Below are 20,247 nucleotides of genomic sequence, written 5' to 3'. Positions count from 1 at the left end.
GGTTATATATTCACTTAAAAGGGGATGCTTAATTGAAAATTTGAGACAAATATCAATTCCGGTTATATATTCCAATCAATAGTAAGCGGACCTGAGTTCCTTATTCTTTTTTGAATTTTGGAAAGAGAAGGCAGCGCTGGATTTCAATGCCTGCCAACAAAAAAAATGTCTTACAGATAACAATTCAAAAATTCTAACTCCAGAGTGGGATCATACTCCAGAATAGTGTAATTGGAAACTACTTGTCTTGTTCTGTGATGAATCCAGGAAAAATAGGGAATCAAAAGAGCTGAAATTAGTCCAGTTCCAGCTCCAAGTGACTTCATGGCTGGTTAGAAGGCAAATTCATAAATAGCCTGTGCAACTCCGTCTTCATCATTAGTGGCACCAATCACATTTGCCACTGCCTTAGTCTTCTCGGATCCATTTGCAAGAGCAACACCCAAGGAAGCTAGTTGCAGCATTTCAATGTCATTTTCTCCATCTCCAATCGCCATTACCTTCCAGAACACAAATTATATTAGAACAGTGCAAGTGGGTCAATACATAATGAAATTACATTGCAGTTGGTCCTTTTTGTAAACAAGTCAATAGGTTAAAAGTAGTATTAATGCTTGCATAAGGAGCTTTTGTCCATAACAAATTTAGTTTTACTATGTTGTTTTATTCTGTATAAAACTGTTTTAAAACATTAGAACCAAAGAAGGTTTACTCAATATGACACAAAGAAGCTCAATCACGAAAAAAAAACAAAGAAGCTCAATCACGAAAAAAATGGGCGTCAGAACAAATTGTGGTGACAAGTGAGGTGTTTCATTTGAAGAACTCATCATAAACCTAAAATGTTTTGGTCCATCATGAAACCATGCCATGATTCCGGTAGCATGATACCATTCTTTTTTTATGCTAACATGTGATTATGAGGAATGAGGTGGTGTCGGACTAGGCTCAACCCACTATATTCCTGCATCCTCGGACCATGAGTAAGAGGCTCGGCAGCAGCTTCACTGGTATCCATTTTTAACAGGTTATCATGAGCAAAAATGCTTAAATAACCAGAACTTGAATGGCAAGATCACATAACTATAAAGATTTATATAAAAAACAATCAATCGGAATTGCAAAAAATCATGTAGCACTATATTTCTCGTTTTGCGATCATTTCTTGCACCAGTTCAGAGGTAAACTGATGTAATTATCCTAGCAGGTAAAACTTATCCTATTGAAACTTTTTTGCAGCTATTTCAACCTTTACGTGAGCTAAGGCTAGAAACTTTTGGCTTGCGTCGTCAAAATATATTTAGTAGGGAACTAGATTGCTTACCTCATCTGGACTAATGGAAAGGTGCTTCAGCAGAATCTGCACACCATTGCCCTTCGAAGTTGCAGGTGGTACAAGTTCAAGCATGTCAGGTTGTGCCTGAACGACATGTGCCCTTCCCTCTATCGCCTTTGCCCAGTACGGTCTCAATGCAGATGAAATTCCCTCAGGAGTTTCAAGGAACAATACTTTCTGAATATGAAAAATATGACATTGTTAAGCTGCAACTTATCTTCACATCAAAGATTGTAAAAATCCTGGCATGTGAAAGTGTCCAAGATGTTCTAAAAACTAGTTGCTATCTGTATATAAAATCTGTATATAAAAAAAAGGAAGAAGTCCACTTTACCCCCCTGAACTTCTCAAAAAGTCTGAAAAACACCCCCGAACTCAAAAACCGGGTAAATTACCCCCCTCAACTCTTCAAAACCAGGCAGATTACCCCCTTAGCTGGTTTTGACGGTGGTTTTGGTGGTGGGCCCCACATGTCAGCCTGTGGCCCTACATGTCAGTCTCTTCTCTCTCTTTCTCTCTCCATCTCTCTGGTCTCCCTCTTCACCGGCAACGCCGGAGCAGCCCTGCCACCCGCGGCTGCCTACTCCCGTCGCCAGCCCGCTCGCCGCCTTGGGAGGAGCCGCCGCCCACCCCTGTTGCCACCACCGCAGCTGCTGGCCCCTGCTCACCAGCACCAGCGCCGCCACAACGGCGGCGGCGGCAGCGATGAGCAGCACCGCCGCAAGGCCAGTGGCCAGGTACGCTCGCCGCCCCACCTCGCGCCGTGCCCGACCCGGCTTTGCCCTACTCCACCACACCCGCTCACCGCTCGCCGCTCGCCAGCTCGCCCAAATGCCACCACGCCTGCCTTGCTCTGCTCTCGGCCGAGCTCTACCGCCACCCAAAATCAGCCACCGTCGGGGAGGCCCCACGTCGATTCCCTTGGCGTGAAGCTTCCTCATGGCCCCGTCAACCTCTTCGTTGCCTCACCCCCGCCGGCCAAGCTCCGGAGTTGCAGTTCGCCGATGAGCGCCGTCCGCCAGTCCGCCATAGCCACCCACACCAAGGCCATCACCGGGGAGCGTGAAGCGCCCGCGCCCGCGGAGCCCCACGGCGGCCTGCGCTCCCAGCGTCGACGAGCGGCAGTTCATGGTGGCTGGGCGGCGCCGCTGCAGAGGGCCGGTGGTGGCTCCTCCCTAGGCGGCGGCGGAGCTTCCCCTGGCAGCGCGAGCTCGCATCGTGTGGATCTGCGAGAGGCGTGGGCGGCGACCGGCGATTGGTGGAGGGAGGCGTGGGCGGCGACCGGCAGAGAGATGGAGAGAGAAAGAGAGGGAAGAGACTGACATGTAGGGCCCACCGGCTGACATGTGGTGCCCACCACCAAAACCACCGTCAAAACCAGCTAAGGGGGTAATTTGTCCGGTTTTGAAGAGTTGAGGGGGGTAATTTACCCGGTTTTTGAGTTCAGGGGTGTTTTCAGACTTCTTGAGAAGTTCAGGGGGGTAAAGTGGACTTCTTCCTAAAAAAAATGGAAAAATTCAATCAAAACCAGCATGTTTCTTATAACATATGAATTGGTCTTTGATGCAAAAGTGATGAAATTATTTTCTGGACCCTAACCATCCTCCATGCAACTCAAGAAACCTTGTACCGTTCATATTAATTAGATACACAATCTTACAAGCGAGCCACTTGTGCATGGACAGTTCTGAAGTGTAGTGTTCAAGAGAAGGAACACTAACTGGATTGAAAGAAGTGAATAATCTATTCAGGAAAACCATTTGATACTGAAGAAATAAACAAACTTACCTGTATATCAGCTGTTTCTAAAAGGTTGTCAATAGATGGCACTATTTTAGCCTGCAAACAAATCTCCAACTACATTAAAAAAAACAAAAAAAAAATACAACAACCAGAGAGTGATTAAGAAAGGACTGAAAACCCCATCATACCTTCGGTTCATGGTATACATAATGGAGGGAATCAACCAATGGGTGTTCAAACATAGAATAACAATGATCCTGGCTAAATGCTACTAATGGTATCTTGTGCTCCAAAGAATATATGAGTGCCTGCACCATGCAAATGGTATCACTAATTTCACAGTTGTAGAAAAATAGTTATAAGTTGTTTAACACACTAAGGGAAAATAGTAGGGATATGCCACCAATCAGTAAGGAGCACATCATACAGGAGCACCAAGAAAAATTGCAAACTAGTTTAATTACATAAACAGTAATTCATCTTCTTTCGCTTGAGCATTCAGGTACTATCTCGGGCATAAGAGTTACGCTAGAGGATTCTTGGATTCATATAGCACAGACACTAATACCGGTATGCAAGCAAAAGCATGAAAATGAATCATCAGTTGTGGTTGCTGTGACGCACAAATGCAATCTTAGTTACAGAAATATTTGCTAATCCCAATAAGACTTTATTGGTATCACTCTAAAAAAGATATCCACAATTAACTATTTTAATAGTAAAAAATTGTAACATTCCGAAAGGCACAAATTTTCAAAAGAACCGCAATCATTCCACATCTATACTAAGACTTAGTCCACATATTTTATCTCGAACAGGAACAGTTCCTTACCTCTCTACATACTTCTTGATCCAAATTTCTTTTATAAATCTGTCTCCCTTCCAACCCATAAACCAACAGCCCCTACAATTTGAAGTATATGCACTTGATGAGAGTGGGGATAATGCTTACAAGGATAGTCAATGATGCACAATTTACCTGATGAGAATACAAATACATTCTTGACAAAAAAGAGTAGAGTAATAAACTACATCAAAACACAAGGATGAAGAACTAGAGTAGAAGCAGAGATCATCATGGAATACAAACAGATGTCTAACATTTGTATATCCAATTGTCATCAGTGCATCATATCAACGTTTTAATTGGGCCCATGTGGAGTGGCGTGGAGGTGAATTGGTTCCAAAATAACAACCTTTACTTTTGAGTAATATATAGACAATGGAAACCTTCAGTCCTTCACCTATGATTGGTGGTCCTTGTTACCTTTGATGAATGTTGTCAGGAAGAGGATCTCCATTAGTCCAGATGGACATATATATAGCCAGTATATGGGCCAATATGGGCCTAGATAATATATGGACCGTAATACCCCCCCCTCTCAAACTCAAGGCGGATCAGAAGCGTTGAGTTTGAGCAAATGAAGTCGATGATGCTCTCGAGTTTGTGCTTTGGTGAAAAAATCAGCAAGCTACAATTCTGATGGCACATACTGAAGAGCAATAGTTTTCTGATGACAATGAGACCGTGTAAAAGAGGCATCAACACTGATATGCTTTGTGAGTTCATGTTTCACAGGATCATTAGCAATATGAATTGCTCCAGTGTTATCACAAAGGAGAGGTGTGGGGGTATCACAAGAAACTCCAAAATCAGCCAATAACCATCGAAGCCAAATAATCTCAGCAATAGTAGTAGCAAGTGCTCTAAGTTCTGCCTCTGTGCTAGAGCGAGAGATAGCAGTTTGCTTCTTGGATTTCCATGCCAGAGGAGAAGAACCAAGAAGAATGCAATAACCAGAGACAGAACGACGATCTGTTGGATCACTAGCCTAAGTGGAGTCCGAGTAAGCATGAAGATGAAGTGGGTTATCACGAGGATATAGTAAACACTGAGAGGAGGTCCCCCGTAAGTAGCGCAGCACACGAAGCAAATGGCCAAAGTGGACAGAAGTGGGGGCACTCACAAACTGGCTCAAAATATGAACGGCGTGAGCAATATCAGGCCTTGTGACGGTGAGATAAACAAGGCTGCCAACAATGTGGCGATACCGAGAAGGATCCTCAAGAGGATTACCATCAGTAGGCCGAAGCTGCAAGTGAAGATCCATAGGAGTAGCAGCTATGCGAGTATCAGTAATACCAGATCGAGCAATGAGATCTTGAATGTATTTAGATTGAGAAATATAATACCCCTTGTCAGAATGCAAGACCTCAATTCCCAAGAAATAACTGAGTGGACCCAAATCAGTCATTTGAAATTGTTCACTAAGATGCTTCTTGATTAAGGAAACATGCTCAGCATCATCACCCGTGATCAGCATATCATCAACATAGAGCAGAAGAAGAGTACGACCACGTGGAGAGATATGAACAAATAAGGCTGGATCATGAGAACTAGGTGAAAAACCAGCAGCCATTATTACAGAAACAAATCTCTCAAACCAAGCACGGGGGGCTTGTTTGAGGCCATATAGAGCACGACGAAGGCGGAGCATCGACACCAGGAGGTGGTTGCATATAAACTTCTTCATGTAAATCACCGTGAAGAAAAGCATTTTTGGCATCCATCTGAGAGATAGTCCAAGAAGAACTAGCAGCCACTGCAATCATAGTACGAACTGTAGTCATATGTGCAACTGGTGCAAATGTCTCATAATAGTCTCGCCCCTGAGTCTGCTGAAAACCTCGAGCAACAAGGCGAGCTTTGTACCTCTCAATAGACCCATCTGATTTGGTCTTGATTTTGAACACCCACTTACATGTAATAGGAACAGCGTGTGCTGGTAAAGGAACAATCTCCCAAGTACTAGTGCGGTCAAGTGCAGCAAGCTCCTCTGACATAGCACCAGAAGCTTCATTGTAAGTAGATGGTTCAGCAAGAACAGCACCCACACGTGGAAAACCCAACCGATCAGGAGGCTCAATAGATGTACGATCTCGTAAATTATATCTTGGACCAACCTGTGGCTCATCAGAAATAACATGAGTCATCAATATTGTTAGATTCATCTAAAACAGGAGTATTAGGACTGGCCGAAGAAGGATCAGACGGAGGCACTCTAGGACGACGAGTGTAAACCTGTGTGACAGGGGGTTTTGATGGTGGAGGAGGAGGTGGAGGTGGAGGTGGAGATGGTGTCTGACATGGAGGCTGTGGAATTGGTGGGGGAAGACACATGAAAGTGGTAGACTCTATGGGGGAATATGAGGAGTGACCAGAGGAGTTATAAAAGAAAGGGCGATTCTCATCAAAAGTCACATCTCGTGAAATACGTATACGGCGAGAGGAAGGATCATAACAATGATAACCCTTATGTTCGGGACTGTACCCCAGAAACACACACTCAACTGACTAAGCAGTCAACTTAGTCCGCTCACGAGGTGCAAGCAGGACATAACATGTGCATCCAAAAACCCGAAGATGGTCATAACTAGGTGAAGTACCAAACAACACTTGACCAGGACATTTTCCAGACAATTTGGATGATGGTTGTCTATTTATGAGATATACTGCAGTGGAATCGCTTCACCCCAAAAGTGAGAAGGAACAAAGGACGAAATCAAAAGGGTTCGAGCAGTCTCAATGAGATGGCGATGCTTGCGCTCAGCAACACCATTCTGAGCGTGAGCACCAGGACAAGAAAGTTGAGGAAGAGTACCCTCTGAGGCCAAAAACTAGCGAAAAGCACCAGATAAGTACTCACCACCAGAGTCAGAACGAAAAACTTTAATGGGAGTGGAAAACTGTGTATGTATCATACAAGCAAGAGGTAAATGGCACACAACTCGGAACGATGTTTCATAAAATAAATCCAAGTATACCGAGAGTGACCATCAATAAAAATAACATAATATTTATGACCACCCTTGGTGGCAAAGGGTGCAGGACCCCATACATCTGAATGAATAAGATCAAAAGGTCTAGCTGAATGAGATGTACTAGAGTAATATGGAAGTTGTATCTGTTTGCCAAGTTTACACCCCTTACACTGAAAGCTAGAATCAATAGATGTTTGACCTAGACAACCACTAGTTATTAAGGTCGACAAGCGAGACCCACATAGATGACCTAGACGATGATGCCACTTGGCGAAGGATGAGGCAGATAATGCAACGGTCGACACATGAGCAGTAGAGCCAGCGGAAGAGGAAAGACTCAAGGTGTCCAAAATGTAGAGGTTGGAGGAACCTCTACGGCGATGGCCAGTCCCAATAACAGTCCCGCTTCGATGATCCTGAACAAAACAAGATGAATCATCAAATCCAATGAAACAATTCTGATCTGTAATCTGGCCTACGGAAAGGAGATTCATGGACAACTGAGGTACAAGAGAAACATTTGGTACAGTAAAGTGTGCAGTAGAAAGTGAACCCTGATGAGTGATAGAACAAGAAGTACCATCAGTTGTCTGAACAGAAGCGCCATCATGGACAGTTTTGCAATCAACCAACTGAGATGAATCAGAAGTCACGTGAAAAGAAGCACCGGAATCAAGAACCCAAGAAGACTGCGAAGCACCAACGGGGGAGGCAGCAGCAACAGACACAGAGCCCCTAGGAGTGGCAGTCGTACCGCGACCACGAGCAGCACGACGAGCACGATAATCAGCAAGCTTCTATGGATACTTGCTGAAACAATTCTCTGAACGATGAGTAGTCTTCTTACAATGCTCACAAGGTGTAGATGGACCACTAGCAGAGGTACTAGTCTTTTGAGCAGCTGCAAGAACACTGTGAGGTGCTATCACCGGAGGAGCAGGTGACAGAGAACGAAGTCGAGTCTCTTCAGCAGTCAATGAGGCCAACACATCTGAAATAGATGGAGTGGGAGATGTATTAAGAAGCTGCGCACGAATAGGCTCAAATTCAGACTTTAATCCCATGACAAACTGATACATCATGAACTGCTCAATGAACTTGGTCTTCTTAGAACACCCATCACATGCTGCAGTAGATGGAGGAACCATGGATAGTACTGGTCCCATGAATTGATCAAAAGCATTATAATAATCATCAATGGTCATGTCATCTTGCTGAAGTCCACAGAGACCTTGCATCAAGGTGTGCAGATGAGCACCACTGACCTGAACAAATCTTTTCTGCAAATACTCCCACATCTCCTTGGCAGTCTGAAAAGGCGCAAGACTCATCATGAAAGATGGCTTAACACTAGTGACTATAGCAGTCTTAATTCTGCCATCATCATTAATCCAAGCAGTGACTGTACTAGCATTAGAATTATCTGCAGAAACAACCGGTGCAGTGGTAGTAAGATGTGCAGCCAGACCATAGCCCACTAGCACTGTCTGAGCACAGAAAGCCCATTCTCTGTAGTTGTGACCATCAAACTGGAGAGGAATTTGAATTGCAGGAGGATGCGACATGTTGAAGAAACAAAACTGAGCAGCCACCGTGAGAAAAACAGAGCACCGTGGAGGCAAAATCACAGCAGCAGACAGAGGAAGCAACGACGGCGTCCACAACAGGCGGACGGAAGATCAGCCGAGGAAGATTTGGCCGGAGGTCGAGGATGACTCGGCGCGAGTCCTGTAGGGCGCCGATGCGCAGCGCAAGAAGGAGCCGCGACGGGCGGCGAACGGGTCCGCGACGGGCGGATAGAATAGGGGACGGCCCGCGACGGGAGCTCCCCTCTCGATCCGCGACGGGCGGACGAACGGGATGCACGGCGGACAGGGGAAGACCCTCTCGATCCGCGACGGGCGGCGGAACAGAGGACGGCCCTCTCAATCCGCGGCGGAGATGACCAGCGACTGGCGGAGAGGAACTGCAGCCGGTGACGTCGACGATTCGCGAGGGACGGCGAGGATGAGGGCCGCGACGGGCGGCCGAGCAGGGCCGCGCCGCGATGGGCGGCGGGGCAAGGTCGCGCCGCGACGAGCGGCAGCGACAACGGAGCAGCGGGCGCGACGGCGCCGCACGTGCGGCGGCCGTAGCGGGCCGCGACAGCGGCAAAAAAAAAAACGGCAATGCGCCGTGAGGAGGGAAAACGGGATCTTGGGTGGCTAAAAATTAGCCCTAACCCTAATTCATGGCTGTGATACCATGTTACCTTTGATGAATGTTGTCAAGAAGAGGATCTCCATTAGTCCAGATGGACATTTGGCCAATATGGGCCTAGATAATATATGGACCGTAACAGTCCTTTCTGAACCTTTTCTTTACCCTACATTTTCCCACTTCCACCACTCTTATCTGTTATTACATAATAATTGGTGAATGCTGTAAACAAGTGTGCACAATAATCACTCAATCACTCTCCAATAAGATCTTATTGCCTTGTATATTTGGTTAGGGGCCCAATAAGGACGTGTTTTAGACAATACCAAATTTTCAGTCAACAGAGTGTATTGACAGGATCAGGATGTTTAGAGGTGCAGCACTTTCATTTCATCACTCAAGATAGCAAATATCAAAAAGATTGCATTTTCCACAATTGTACTTTGTAACAACCTGAAGGAATACACCAGGCGACCATTCCGAGACAATGCCAGTTCTTCCAGATAAGTCTGCCATACTAAGAACATCAATTACAGCAGGACGTGCCTATTTTCAGAATGAATGGAGGCAGAATAATCATCAGTATAATCAAAAAGATTAAATTGCTAAAAAAAACCCAGCGATGTTCATTCAAGCTTCATACAATTCTAGTCCAAATATTAAGCATATGTCCACAATGGCTTGTTTTCGTCCCATCCCAGCAAGAATTTAGCTCAGTGTTTAAGTTCGTTTAACTTTTGAAGAGTTTGATTTTGCAAAAAGAAAAATTGTGGAGCATCGATGAATCACTGATGAAAGAAAAATATGCAAGTGTTAATTTCTTCCCTACGGAAAGAATGACTAGCTAGTAGACAACCTCTTAGCACATAAATTCTGCAGCAAACCCTGCACTTGTTTGTTATCCAGTGTGGCAGTTCCCTAACTCTAATCAAACTTCACTGATTACTTCCCTGTATCCACACTAGGTAACTGCTATCAATTTTTTTTTCATGATTGCACAACTGAGCCTTAATTACTCTAATCCTCACAATGATCAATTTTGCCACCTTGATACCCTAGGATATACCAAACTAATCTAATGGTTTCAGTTAAAATGATTAAATAATCATATAACACCAAAGATCATTAAATGAAATAGTTCACCAAGAGCAAAGAAAATATAATACCTTTCCTGTAGCAATAACTATGTTTACTCCTCTTGACCTAGCTTCCCTTAGAGCTTCTGCGTTCCTTGCTGTAATTTGACTTTTACTGTTGAGCAGTGTACCTTGTAAACAATGGAAAAAACACACTAGCAAAATGAAAACAATAACACATTTAGAACTGTAAAGATGTGAAAGGTTCAAATGATATATACCATCCATATCGCAAAAAATATATTTGAACTTTGGTCTGTAAAATCTTAGGGTGACAGCTTTCTTTTGACTATTTGTCACTTGCCCTGGAAACATTCTTAGACAGCAAGAGCTAGATTAGATCATGGGCACAATAATAATTTCTCTACAAAGGAGAACAGCTACAGAAATTTCAAAAGAACATACCATCAAATGAATCTGTTTGAAGCTTGCTTGGATCCTGAGAACCCTTAGCTAGACCTTTTCCTTTCCACCTTAGACTCTTTAAAATGAGTTGCTCCTCCTTCTCCAAATCCATGGCAGCCTCATTACTTGCCTCGTGATGAAAACCAAGAAGATGTAATATTCCACGAACCTAACACAGAAAAAAGGGCAATAAACAGTCTGTTTGTAACTTTGTATAGAATATCATCTGAAGCAGTGGTTGCAAAAGACGGTCCACTTATGCAGTTACAAGATTTGTTCTCACTTGGATAATGCAGTAATATGATACTGCTACCTCTGATTCCAAATACAAGTTCATTAGAACTTGTGCACAAAATTACGGTGGGTGGCATGCTAACTCCATTGATTATGGTCTATTAAAGTAGGAATAAAAAGTAAACTTAAAAAGCTGCATTGCAGTCATTGATGACCTTATATTTGGAGAACTGGAATGAAGGTTACAAGGGTTAAATTTGCAATCAGTGGGAGTAATTTACAAGCAAAAGAGCTTGGGAAGCCTATAAGGAAATTTTAATATATGAATTATAATCAATACCTAAAAGCACTGCAAGAAATGGAAATCGTTGAATAAGTTCAGGAAAGGGGGAAAACGGGAAGACTCATACCACTAGCAACCGCACTTCATCAAGAAGCGTAACACCTTTCTCCTCAGCTTGCCTTGAAGCAGTCTCAACGGATATAACTATGTCACCTAACATTAGCTGCATAAAAGAGTATAGAGAGGTAGAAGAGAATTAGATGGAATGGTCAAGTAAAGAGCATAACAACATCTAAACAAGGTATGTGTACATACAATGGGAACATCAAGATCTGGAATGTACTGTGACATGGAGAGCATATCAGTAGTGCAGTCCTCGCCTCTCCATTCTTTGCTAAGATTCTGAATGAAGTTATCATTGCATAGCAATACAGAAACCTCAACCTTATCATACTTTCCAACATCACTTATTGAGGTATCTCGCGTGCTGTAGTTTGAATCCACAAGTCCATCAAGCGCAATTTTCATCACCATCGGAACATTTAACTTTAGGATTTCTACAATATTCTGCACGAGCACATGTTAACAGATTTTTTACTAACATATCTGAACAATTCGTCGCTCTGAGGGAAATGGACCACTGAAAAATCCATATCACACTAGAACATGACAATTAAATGTAAATAGAGATAGATAAATTTAAGTAACAAACAGGTGCCCAACTGTCCATTACCGAAACCAAAGCCAGAACGACACATCAACTACAGCTATACTCAACAATGACCTACATTTTCCCAGGCTATTGATTAAGGACCAAAGAGATATTACTAGGACGCGCTGAGCAGAGACGCAAACTTCCCTTTGATGCAAGGTATTTTTAAGGATGTGCATTACCAGAAGGGCATGTTAATAAACACTGCAATGACATTACAAAATTACCCAAACTAGACGTCGCCATGAGGATCTGAACAACTCAAAGCTAAATAACACCGGAACTCAACAGTATATAAGCATAAGGATATGAATTAACTTAGGTATCCAACACACATCAATTACAAAAATCAAAGCGAGAATTACAAGTCAACTAGAGGATATACATAGTTTGTAACCTGCTTTTTACTAGAACTACTTGTGTCTTCGTGAAAGAGATCTCTAGTAAGACTGATGCTGATCTACCTGACACACGTAATTCCTTGATGCAGATGTGTTGTTCAAGATGCGCCACTCCAATTATTTATTTTTATTCAGAATAAGGAAGCACAACCAATTCAAAATGGCAAAACATGGTATTCAATATCAGTTAATTACCATAAATGAACAGCTGCATTAATCAAAACAACAAGGCAGCAATCTTGCAGACAAGTTTTCTGCAATAGTATCAGGGTAAACATAGTGCATCTAACGTTACGCCAAATATAACAATCGCAATAATTTATTCGGTGTTTGCAATGGCACTTCCAAACCAGGAGTAATATAGAAACAGAGAAGGCTCATAAAGCGCGATGCGTACCAGAACTTCTGCGTCGTCGGGCATGTCCTCCTCGACACCGATGCGAGCGATGAGCTCGATCTCGCTCTCCTTGGGCGGTGGAGGGGGAGGCGGCGGCGCGGAATCCTGAGGCTGCGGCCGTTTCGCCGCCGTCTGTCCGCGCCGTAACTTGCGCAACCCGCGGATTCCAGCGAGAAACCCCGCGAACGGCGGCGTCGCCGCTAGCGAGGGCTCGTGGGTGGCCGTGAGCCCGCGCCAGGAGAGCAGCGAGGCCGCGGGTGCCTCGGGGGGTAGGGCCAGCGCAGCGGCCGCGGAACGGAGCAGCGCCGCGCCGGGGAGGTGCAGGGGCGAGCGCGAGGCGAGCGGGAGCGCGCGCGACACGATGCGCGCCATGGCCGTGCTCGCGCTCGTGCCCCCAGTCGTGTGGCGGCGCGGGAGCGGAGGGAGGGGGAGGAGTGGGTTATGGGGCCTGATGGGGGAGCAGGGTTTTTGCTGGGTTTCGTTTGATTTTGCTCGTGCTCGTTACCCTTTCCACGCCCCTCCTCCCACATTGCTGCGTTTGCTCGTGCACTTCGGAGCACAGGCAAGTTCTCTTTTTTTTTATTGCTTCAATCACGCTCACGTATTCCGACTCTTTTTTTTTAGACAACGTATTCCGGATCCGGTCTGTCTGGATACGGCTGTTTGGCGTGCTCGATTAGTTGATTCGTCGTTTGGATATCCCACGGAATAGTATATCCCAGCGAGTGAACAAAACGCAGGCACGGAATGTGCAAAGGAACCAGGATCGCAGTACACCACACATTGCAGTCCGGAAATTAACTTGGCAAAGTCGGACGCAAATGCACAATGGACTAAAGAGAGGACGTTCAAAACTTCAAATCCAAGCTTTGCTAACACAGGTGCATCAATTTCCCGCACCCATATAAGATAAAGAGTTCACGAGTCGCAGATGGTACAGATTGTCAAGAATTGATGGAATTGAGGTCATTGTGCCTGGCTCGGCTGGAACCTGGAATTGCCTTTTTATTCCAAGGGAACAATGGTGCAATTGAATCACAAGTATTCGAGGAAAAACATGGATAATCAACGCATTCACAACTCTACACTCAAGGACTACAACCTCTATGTATATGCACACAACTTTCTTCCCTATGGCATTGCCATGGCTATAGAAACTCCGCACCTTCTACAATCCTATTTGGCTGGTGGCTTAAATAGAGATGAACTTATATCTCTTCAAGTTTTCATTCACAACACGGAAAACTGGGGAAAGACGATGTTACCTAGCATGCGCGAACCTCGGTGAACCGGCTTGGTGCTGGCACACAGCTGCTGTTATTTTCAGGGAGCCAAAGAGGCAGGACAATCTCCTCATGATGGGCCTGCGAGTGGCTACTTCCAATGCATCCTTTCTGGTATCGACATACTTATCATAGCCCTCAAGATCTGCTTCTGTTATAAGGACCACATTGATGGACTTAGAGCATCTCCAAGTGTTTGCTAAAATTAGCTTGGCAAAAGTTGGGTTTTAGCAACTTGGCAAAAGATATGCCAAGTGAAAAATCTTGCCATCTCCAAGAGTTCCTTATTTTTGGCTTGCCAAAACATAAAATAGTGGGCTCAGCAGTTAATTTGTTGCGGTGGCTGTTGATTCCGTTCGCAGGGAGATCGTCTCCCCCGCCGGTCATATCGGCCTGCTGCTGCGCCGTCGACAGGAGCACACGTTTCACGGTGGTGGTAGTTACGGCCATCGGCTATGATATGATCGAGCGCACGGGGCGACGTGTCCGCATGACCGATGGCGCGGCAGGCCCGGGCGGCCCCTTTCAAAACGTGCCCATGCTATGGCACTAACTCCATCAGGGATAATTGACAGACAAAGACAAGCGGAACATGAGGGATCGGAGCTTGCAGAGACTATTGAATTCCTGTCCTGCCGGCGTGTGCCCATGCTCGTAGTCGTCGCTGTCAGACTGTTGCGCGCTGAGATCGTTGAGTGCCGGCCCTAGCAAATCAGATTCTGTCAGCAGCAGCAGGGACGCGATGACGAAGGACGACGCACGCGAGACGGAGAGGGACGCGCGATGACGCACGCGAGACGGGAAGAGTCGCGCCGCCGGCTTTTCTCGCGATGCGAAGCCGTAAGCGCGCGCGCGCATATATGCGCGCTAGGAGGGGAAGATTTGCCAAGTTGATAAATTTGCCAATCTGTTTGCCAAGCTGTTGGAGACCTTTTTTTCTTCGTTTGCCAAAAAAAATAGGATGGCAAGTTAACATGGGGAACTCTTGGAGATGCTCTTAGTGGGGCTGGCTGGTCTATGTAGCATAATTTGAGTTAGTGGTAAACTGCTGTCTTCGTAATCAAACTCCATTGCATGGTACTCATCATTTTCTGTGTTTGTGCGACAAGCTTCAACGGCTTCTAGGAAACTGCCCAGGTTTGTACTTCGTATTGGAAGTTGTCCAGCGATGAGTCATAAATGTGTCAATAGCCTGCGAATTGTGTCAGTTGTCATGAAGCATCTTAGCACGTTTGTTATAATTATTTAGAATGCAATCACAGAAGAGACTTCATACCTGCCACTGTGATGGTGCCAAAAGCACTCTAGGCCTAATGGATCGGACATGATCCAAAGCTGCTTCAGGGGTCATGCTCCTGTGTTTAATCTGCAACAAGAGGATTGTCATCAGGAAATTAATTGGGGGCATGTGTATTATTGAGTTCAAATACAAATGAAGTCCATCCTACCAAGTACCAAGTAGCACAATACAATAGTGGTGCTTCGCCCTCTTCCAGTTTTACAGTGGACATAGGTAGTACCACCTTGTGATGCATTCCCTGAAAAACTGATACTACAAAAACTCTGTAATCCACAGTAGCGACTCTGTAATCCACAATAGCGGGATACAAGCAAACTGCCACTCAAGATCACAACATACAAAGCTTAAGAGCCCTGATCCCTGACCATGGACACTACTGAACTCCCAGGAATAGGAGACTTCAAGCACATGTCAAGGGGATGCTCCTTTTGTTGGCAATCTGAGCATAGAAGTTCCAATGCGGATCGCTCTCGGTGATGAAGGGTTGACCGAATGGATTATTACGAACAAAACACTCAACATCATCTGCAGCAGCTAGGTTCTGCAGATAAACACGAAGGTCTCCACCGGGGCCTGCTTATAGCAATTGAAATTTAAGCATGAATAAGTTGTAGTAAAATAGAGGTAGAACATTGGTAGTGATGAGCACATACCCAGTGAATTGTCATTCCAGTTCAGATAACTGTACGAGCGAGGAAAAATTGCAGTATTTGGCTGCACAAGATAGACATAAAAAGAGCGTGTGAGATGTGCAGTATAAGTAAATGTATTGAAAATTGGTGAAGAGGCTGGACAAATACAGGATTGCGCAGGGCTTTGTAAGGGGAATCATCCACAAGTAATGTATTGGAAGCTGAATAGTCCCCCTCTTCCCATGGAAGATCAGGATCTTCCTTATTCCACAGTTTCCTCAGTTCCTTCAGAACCAATGGTTTGTGCATGTTCTCCAGTGTTTTGTGTCCAGTAAATGTGCATTTAGACATGTCCTGCACAAATTTAGGCCATAAACATGTTATAAGCAAGCAAAGAAAAACTCAGAATAAGAACAAGCATGTGTTAATTAGACCTACCCAACAAAATAGCAGGCGTGGTATGAAATCTCTCATAACGATATTAACAACCGAAGCGACATTTTCTCTGGAGAAATTATAGGCATAATGATTAGCAAGTAGAACAAAGTTTGTTCTCACAACAAAGTAGGAAAGCCAAAATGAAGAAAGATGAGAAGAAATCATACATACTTTTTTCTTGAGGACCATACACCTAGCTCGAAATTCAGTGCACAGAAGTTGAGAAAATCATCACAGTAAGGCCTTCGGAAGACTGATAAACAGGTATAACAATCTTCTGTCAAATTCTTGATCAGTACTGTTGCAAAATAACAATCATAGACAATAGTAGAAACTTCACCTAATTTTCCTCGAACCTTGGCATCAGCCATGTGAGCATTGTGGTAGTCAGCATTGATATCCGCAAGTAAACCATTAAGATCTAGGATGAGAAGCTTTTTCTTTGGAAACCCTAAGGGTCGTCCTGGTGAAAAGACAAGTTTGAGCTTTTCCATATATGCCTCAGCCAAATGGGAAGGGCTCAGGTAGTTAGCACTGTGATCTTTTGATGAACATAGTACGTCTCGTTCTTGGAGATCATTTCTCTCCATATTTGTGTAGTCCAAAATACTCTTTCCCAGCTCACACCTCTTTTCAAAGGTGCTGTCTAAATTACTAGTTCCCTGTTCACACCTCTTTTCAGTGTCACTATCCAAATTTACAACATATGCTTCTGATCTCTTTGCAGTATCCACTGGAACTAAGTTACTTATGGGTACCTTGTTCAGATCCTGATTCTCCCTCTGTCCTTTGGGTATAAGACATGAAGTATTGTTCTCTGAAACGACTTCCATCAAACCAGAAGTATCAGCAGCAGTTGGCAATGGAGAATCCTGTGGAGTAGCTTTTTTGCAACGATTATGTCTCTTCCCGCCTCTTCTTTTCCTTCTCTTCTTTTCCTCCATTAAACTGCTGGAGTTGAGAGAAGCTCCATTTTCATTTTCCTTATATTTCTCCGACTTCTGCAGAGAGCTATAGCCAGGAAATATTCTGTTCTGGTATACTTCTTCCAGGTTCCCTGACAAATGGTGACTCTTCATCTCTGGAAAGTTTGATTTTTTATTGTGATAATCAGATTCTTGTGCCGTGCAACCATCTGCCGCAGAAACTTTTAGCACCTTATTTCCAGCCTGAAAATCTCTCTTTCTTGTTTCATTTGAGTCCGTTATCTTCTCAGCTGTAGTCTGCAGCACACTGTCGCTCAAATGTTCTGCCACTGCTTCCAGATGACAACTTGCTTGCAGAGCAGAGCCTCCTTGAGTTGAAATGGCATCTGCCAGACAATTAGCCGTGTCATGCAGGTTCCATCTCGTACAAAAATAATAAAACTGAAGAGGTATAAAAAACAACAAAATGATACGCTTGTCTATCTATTTCTGAAATATACATGGCTGAAAACTGAAAATCGCACCCTTTCACAAATGCTGACCAGAAATCTAAAATGAATCGAAGTGATCATATGTTAAGCGTGCAGAAACAATTTACAAATATTTTGGGAGCATTAAACGTACCAAACATTAATACCACAGTCCACACATGTTCGCATTTTAAAGGCTATACTAGTATGGCAGACTGGCAGTACAATGTACAAACCCAAAAAAAACGAGGACACAAGTAAATACTCGCCTAAGTGCAGATTTTACTTTCTGCCGAGCCACCCTAGGAACGTATTTTTCTCGGATTCCATCATCAATTCGCAACGGAATTGCTACAGTCCGCTGCAACGATTGTCTTGGCATGACAAACGCGAGGAGTGGAGTTTTTTGCCCACCAATACAAAAAGCAGTCACGGAACCACAAAGAACTTATCCAAGGCGCGGGCACGTCAGGCGAAGCAAATGGCAGTGTCGGATTACCTGAAACGGGAGCTTCCGTGTTCTCCGACGCGGCCGCCTCCTCGTCCGCCGCCGCCGCCGCCGCGCCCGCGCCTGCGCCCGCGCCGGCACTCCGATCACGCCGCCTACGAGACCTCCGCCGGTTCCTGCGCCTCGCCGGCGTGGCGGCGCCGCCCGCAGCCACCGGGGCTGCCGTGGCCGCTGCGCTTCCCAGCACCACGGCCAGCACGTCCGCACCAGCAGCCCCCGTTGCCGCGGCTGCAGCGGCGCTCCCCCCACCCCGCCGCCGTCGGCTATCCCGGCGCCTCGCCGGGGACTGGTCCATCCGGATCTGGCTCCCGGAGAAAAAGGAAAGGATTACGAGAGAGAGAGAGGGGCGGCGAGCCGGTGCCTGTCCGGGCGCAACCGCACGAGTCAGAAGCCAGAAGGCACGTCGGCGATGACGTGAGGACTAAAAAGAGTCTCGTGTTCCTCCCTTCTGCAAGCGTGAGAGGGGGGCTGGTCGAGGGCGCAGGTGGACGGTCGGCCGTGCCGTGCGCACGGTTAACCTTACCGACGGACCCGGCCAAACCGGCGCGGTCCGTCAGCGGTTTACCATACCGGTTTGGCCGAAAACCAGTTGGTACGGTTTATCGACTGGTTTGACCGGTTTACCAGTCGGTTTAACTGGTAACCGGTCAAATTAATTTTTTTAGTCTAAATGAACTCTTCAATCTTTTTTTACTATTTTTACATTATATTTGTATACTTTTGTATGCACATTTTTTTGTTTAACTTTAAATCCCCGCAAACTATACTAAATGAACGAATTTTTGAGAAAATTTGACACCATTAAATTCATCGCACCTTGAAGTATTTTTAGAAATTTTTTGAGAATTTTTCATTTTTTTAATTTAAATTTAAATTTTGAATTTAGGTTGGTTTGGTACCGGCCCAAACCGGAACCGGGCCGGTTTGACCGGTTAGGTGAACCCTGGCCGTGCGTGACGCGAGCTGGAAGCCGGCGGAGGTTTTCGGTTTTCCTTGGAGTAAAATGCACCGCAGTCTCTAAACTTTACAGCTGGCGTCAAACTTGCTGACTTTTCGGTTTTCCAAACTCTCAAAATATATATCTCGATTAACTTGCTAATTGGTTCACGTCCGGTTCAAAATCACCGTTATCTCTGTTAAACCGCCGCTTCATCTTTTATGTGCGTGCTCAGTCGCCGCTCCTCCCCGCACGTGCGAGCTTCATGGTCCGCTCCACCCCGCGTGGGTGCAGTAGCCACCGCTCTGCAGCCAACTGGCATGTGGCAGCTGTCGTAGGTGTGCTCCGCCGCCCTCCATGCCCTGACGGGCGTGCGCCGCCACCGCACCATTCCCCACGGGCGTGCAGAGGAAGGAGGAAGAAGGACCTGACATATGGGCCTCACATGTCAGGTCCACGTCGTTCAATCAAGTTGACACGATGGAGATTTAACAAGAGTAACAATAATTTGGACTATACGTGAACTAATTAATAAATTTGAAAATCTAGATGTATATTTTAAGAGTTTGGGAACCGATGACACCTACTGTTAAATTCAGAAACCGGCCGTGTATTTTACTCGGTCCGTGGCGTGTCCAAAGATGAGACGGTTAACGTGCGCCTTCTTCCCAATCTTTCTCGAGATGTGTGAGAACGATGTCCTGGTTTGAACGTGAAGAACCACTGTTTCTCGCTTGGAGCATAAGTTAGGTGATTTCGTTTTTGATGTAATAAAAACACTTTGTCAAAATTAAATGGTTTTCAAGAATAGAAAAATTCTAATGATAACTTACTACAGTAAACACGACATGTCGCCAACGAAAACTGATAAATAGTTTCCATAGATAAGATAAATCCAGTAGTAACGTACTACAATTACACTACTGGAAAATGAGTATTTGTCATGTTCCCTAGAGTTTGTCGTGTGCTATTTCTCGGATACACGGCAAAACAATTTTTTACCAAATGTGCTCAAGAATACAGACAACAAAATAAAGGCACACGACAAAGAATGTTTTTGTTGTGTACCACCTGAAATTGCACAC

General features: G+C 45.0%; 2 protein-coding genes across 3 annotated transcripts; both read right to left on the bottom strand.

The window, feature by feature from the left end:
* Positions 1-39: 39 nt before the first annotated feature.
* LOC120673460 (endoribonuclease YBEY, chloroplastic-like) lies at positions 40-13,211 on the bottom strand. 2 transcript variants are annotated; one of them, XM_039954294.1, is made up of 12 exons: positions 12,669-13,188; positions 11,474-11,725; positions 11,286-11,381; positions 10,642-10,810; positions 10,458-10,541; positions 10,267-10,367; positions 9,554-9,646; positions 3,912-3,983; positions 3,268-3,387; positions 3,125-3,175; positions 1,325-1,513; positions 40-500 (listed from the first exon to the last, which is right to left on the bottom strand). In XM_039954294.1, exons 1-12 carry the CDS (start codon positions 13,038-13,040, stop codon positions 333-335), a joined length of 1,767 nt encoding a protein of 588 aa, XP_039810228.1. In that variant the 5' UTR covers positions 13,041-13,188; the 3' UTR covers positions 40-332. The 2 variants fall into 2 exon arrangements, with proteins under 2 accessions (XP_039810228.1, XP_039810229.1); XM_039954295.1 differs by lacking the exons at positions 40-500; positions 1,325-1,513; positions 3,125-3,175; positions 3,268-3,387; positions 3,912-3,983 and adding an exon at positions 5,922-7,317 and having other exon boundaries at positions 12,669-13,211.
* A 1,667-nt stretch (positions 13,212-14,878) lies between these two features.
* On the bottom strand, positions 14,879-18,693 carry LOC120673458. Its single transcript, XM_039954293.1, has 9 exons — positions 18,217-18,693; positions 16,662-17,633; positions 16,493-16,574; positions 16,322-16,388; positions 16,052-16,237; positions 15,905-15,965; positions 15,400-15,824; positions 15,228-15,317; positions 14,879-15,143 (listed from the first exon to the last, which is right to left on the bottom strand). The coding sequence occupies exons 1-7, from the start codon at positions 18,518-18,520 to the stop codon at positions 15,652-15,654; spliced, it is 1,845 nt and encodes a 614-aa protein (XP_039810227.1). The 5' UTR covers positions 18,521-18,693; the 3' UTR covers positions 14,879-15,143; positions 15,228-15,317; positions 15,400-15,651.
* Between the last annotated feature and the right edge of the window lie 1,554 nt (positions 18,694-20,247).

This window comes from Panicum virgatum, chromosome 5N (genome assembly GCF_016808335.1).
Source record: "Panicum virgatum strain AP13 chromosome 5N, P.virgatum_v5, whole genome shotgun sequence".
NCBI classification, from domain to species: domain Eukaryota; kingdom Viridiplantae; phylum Streptophyta; class Magnoliopsida; order Poales; family Poaceae; genus Panicum; species Panicum virgatum.
The sequence above is the reverse complement of the archived record's forward strand: the minus strand, read 5'-3'. Positions and strand labels throughout refer to the sequence as shown.